General features: G+C 39.0%; 1 protein-coding gene across 1 annotated transcript; it reads right to left on the bottom strand.

Moving 5' to 3' along the window:
- Positions 1-888: 888 nt before the first annotated feature.
- gdpgp1 (GDP-D-glucose phosphorylase 1) lies at positions 889-3,010 on the bottom strand. The gene has a single exon (XM_065298068.2). It carries the CDS (start codon positions 2,859-2,861, stop codon positions 1,809-1,811), a length of 1,053 nt encoding a protein of 350 aa, XP_065154140.2. The 5' UTR covers positions 2,862-3,010; the 3' UTR covers positions 889-1,808.
- Between the last annotated feature and the right edge of the window lie 1,326 nt (positions 3,011-4,336).

Here is a 4,336-nt window from a genome sequence, read left to right as displayed (position 1 = left end):
GATGGCTGATAAATGTATCATACACAAAACGCACACAAGGGCTCGTGTTGTGGTGTGAAACAGATGACACAGGTCTCCTCAGACTGGTTTAGTGTTAGTTACAGAAACCATCACCTGGAATTAATTAGTATATGAGTCCGGGGAGCATTTAAACAACGGCAGAATGGTTTCACATTGTGGGTCAGATGCTTTTGGGCTTGTTTTTTTGGCACACACATATCTCATAAATGATACTAAAATAAACCATTGTACAAAAGGCTTAGGACACTTAAAAAATGCAGCATGAAGTTTAAACAACTTAATTATGCAAGTCATTTCAACCTATTTTTATTAACTTTTATAAAATAATGAACTCCATTAAAAATGGTCAAAAAATGCATCACTGGGGCAGTAACCTTTTAAAAGGTACTAATATGCTCTTTTTAACACGTTTATGCACTTAAGTTGTCAAGTTAAAGTAACACAATCATATTTATTGATATAAAAAAAATTTTTTACAGTGTTGAGCATTGCATTGACAGTGCAAAATAATGTGGGTTCAATCCCCGTGAACGTACATTATGATAAAACATACATTGCTTTGGATAAAGTGTCGGCTAAATGCATGAAAGTAATACAATGTTATCTATTTATTGTCCTTGTAAAATGGTGAAAGAGCTCATTAGTATCAAATAGTAAATTATTTTTACTGCACAGGCTAACCCTCTGCCATCTTTCTGAAGCACACAGCATTCCGGTGAAATTCCTTTTGAATAACTAATGAGCCAAAAGAGGAGATCAAATGTTTTTTCAGCATCAATTCAGCTTCTGTGTCAAGCCCCTTTTGTAAGTGGGAAATTTACACCACAGTGGCACCTCAATAACTGTTAGCTAGGGGAGGTGTGTCATGTATAGTAGCCTACTATAACTTGCTTTATTCTCTTCATCACAATCTCATCTGATCGGATTCAATGACCGATTTAGAGAAAACGTGTCCAGTAACAGGTACTGGAAATATGTGAAACACTGAAATTACACGCTTCGGTTCACGTGAAAACACCGTGGAACATTTTGAAAAAAAAAAAAAAACCCTGTGCACATGATCATAAATGATGTTTATACAGAATTGCACTCCAAATACAAAAGATGCATTCGTTGTAATTTCGTTATTGAAACAACTGCCAACTCATAAAGTGTTTAGACTATTATTTAATATTGAATATATGAATGAAGTGAACAAATAATTGCAAGGTTTTATCAAATTAACCTAAAACTATTTACATCCACAAACCACTAGAGGGCGCTATAGCGACGTGGAACGCTTCATTCGGCGCTACAAGAACCAACAGGCTGGATGACGTCAAAGTACCGCGAGAGCGAGTCGAGAGAATTTTAATTTCGACTCGCTCTCGCAGTATTTTGACGTCATCAGCCTGTCAGTTCTTACAGCGCCATATGAAGTCGAACAAGCCTTATATTCTCAGTCAGTAGCCGTTTCACAATGCGAAGGCTGCTATCAATTATAAAGTTGACTATTTTTCTTAGTTAATCGTAAATTGTTGTAAAGTAAATGCTTATAACTTGCGAATGTAATGCTCAGGTATTTTACATAAATAAACCAGGCTTGATGACGTATGCAGTCCGCATATGTAACTTGTCCTTCGGATTGAGAAACGACCAGTGAGTAAACACAATTTAACCACGTACGTATAAAAAATACGCCACATTATATAAAGTAAACATGAATTTAATGCACAATTTGATGCCTGCACCACAGTATAAATAAGTTACATTAACATTTATTATCTATTATGCTACTTTGTGACAGTCTATAATGTTTCCATGACATGCATTTGCAATTTACTGAATTCTTCTTCAGACAGCAGATATTTCCGGATGATAGCTTTGACTTCATCCTCAGTAATAGTTTCAAAGTCCTTTCTGTTCTTAAAAGGAAGGTGCCCTGCGAGTTCACATAGGGCCACATTGAAAGCAGACTCTTCCTTTACCCCAAAACAAGACAATCTGGGCCATATAACGATCCTTACGCCGTTTCGGGCTGATGACGGGTCACCCTCCCTGTTTGGCGGGCAACCTCGGGTGATGAAGAGGTTATGTGCTATGTTCTTATCAACCATGATATCAGTGAGTTTACATACAGCACTGACAGTCAAACCCAGATCTGGACCCTGGGTGTAAAAGAGAAACCCGGATGGAAAGTCCACCAGGCGGTAGAGGTTACTCTTGAGGAGAATGTGTTCCGTCGGGGAGCTCTCAAGTCTCAGTTGATGGTTTAGGTAATAACCATGGAGATGGAGATGGTTGACGGAAGCAAAACCACCTAGGCTGTTAAACCCGACTCTGAAACCTGGATCAGCACTGAGCAGAACCGCCTCGATCCCAATTTGCACCGCCAAAGGTGTCAGTATCTGGGGCTGACAACGATCCGGCTCGGGAACCAACAAACAGTGGCCGAATTCTAAAGGACTCACGTTTATTATGATTTTGCATCTCATTTTTGGACATCTTACTTCACTTGTTGCTTCAGTATTAACCTTCTGTAATTCAAACAGCAGCTCTTTCGGGTTGATCTTGTTGAAATTGAACAGGTTCGGATCAAAGTTTTGTCGGATGCTCACGATCTCCTGCGGTTTTCGTCTCTCGGTGCCTCTCATGATGTTCAGCTGAGCGATGAAGCCACACGGACCAGGAAGGATCCGTGTCTCCAGATCACCCAGATGGTACCGAAACAACCCAGCGTCCATCTTTTCAGCCCATCCCGATCGCAGAGCGGTGTCAAATCTGGACCTGCTTTTATTTGGCGAAGAAACAGTATTTACAAAATCTTTATCAGCGTAGGTGAAAATAGCACAGTCATCCATAGCGTTTGTCGGTTAAGCTTGCGTCTCCTAAGTTGTTACAGTCAAACGTGATAAAACTATTTCAGTCCAGAATAAATTTGTCGTGAATAAAATCATTTTACTTCCATGTTTCTCATTCAAATGTCCACACCGCGGCGGAGGATGACAGCGCTACATAGATATATAGAAACTAGATGCCCTATTGGCCCCTTGGGACTGAGAAATACGGCAGCCATCTTAAACCGGTCGTACTCCTAGTTTCGTTGCGTGGCAGCAGATAAGATGCCAGAGTGTTGTGGAGGATTTTCCTGTCCTAATCGGCGGACCATCGCAAATAGACCCCGGGGGATTACTTTTCACAAGTAAGTTTTAACATTAGCGTACTATTCGTTGTATTTTGTGAATATAATATTACCAGACAAATGAGAATGAGCCAGGATTATTGATATTACTGTACTGAAATCGTAGCCAGCTAACGTTCGCCAGTCGGTGTTCACCCTGCAGGGAGAGGTGGGGTAAAGTAAAGTTATAATTACAAGAGTTTCTCTGTTGTGAGTATTGTGTAAGGCGCTATATAAATGTGTATTATTGTTTTGTTTTTTTTTTGTTTTGTTTTTTTTTGTTTTTTTTTGGCCCGCCACCACCCCCCCTCTTCGGAGGACAACTTTTTTTTTTTTTTTATTAAGTAAATTATTTTACAGTACAGAAAATAGAAATACTTATTTACAGTGCACATAAGGGGAGGGGGATTAAGCACCACGTAAAAGTGTAACACATAACATACATAAAACAAAATAACAGACAGATTACAAAAGGACAATACAGTTGCAGTGAGAACTTATTATTGCTGGTTGAATAGAATGATCTTGAGGTTCACGTTCATTAGTTACAGTTAGAGTATTTAAGCGGAAATGGGTTTAAAAAGGGTTGGAAAAACATGTTATGCATGAGTTTAAATAGTGTGTGCCTATAGAGATAAAATAAATGAAATTACATAATAGAAGAGGGAAATGTGTGACTGGTAATGTACACGGCTTGTAGCTATATTTTTGTGTTAAGAAATGATAGAAATGGGGCCCAGATGTCTTCAAAGGCTGATGTCTGCTTCCATCTGTGTGCATTGTATTTCTCTTTTGAAATGTGTTCAGAAATTAAATTTATCCAATGATTGATGTTGCAAGATTTCTTTGATTTCCAGTTTTGGAGAACTACTTTCTTAGCGACAGCTAGAGAGACGAGCAACGGATTCCTGTATTTTTGGGGGATATGGATTTTTGAAATGTCGCCAATGAGACAGGGGGTTGCAGATAATGGGATTCTGTGACTCAGGATGGTGGATAATGTCTCAGTGACTGTAACCCAAAATGATTGAACTGGTTGGCATTGCCACATGGCGTGTAAATAATCATCCATCCTACCTAAAGTGCATTGTGAACAAATATTGGTGTTGTGTAGGCCCATTTTAAACATTTTACTTTGGGTGATGTGAGTTCTGT

This window comes from Paramisgurnus dabryanus, chromosome 23 (assembly GCF_030506205.2).
Source record: "Paramisgurnus dabryanus chromosome 23, PD_genome_1.1, whole genome shotgun sequence".
Classification (NCBI taxonomy): Eukaryota; Metazoa; Chordata; class Actinopteri; order Cypriniformes; family Cobitidae; genus Paramisgurnus; species Paramisgurnus dabryanus.
The sequence above is the reverse complement of the archived record's forward strand: the minus strand, read 5'-3'. Positions and strand labels throughout refer to the sequence as shown.

Bases quoted from the DNA above. Each gene is read 5' to 3' on its own strand.
- gdpgp1 (XM_065298068.2), bottom strand. From the start codon at position 2,861: ATGGATGACTGTGCTATTTTCACCTACGCTGATAAAGATTTTGTAAAT.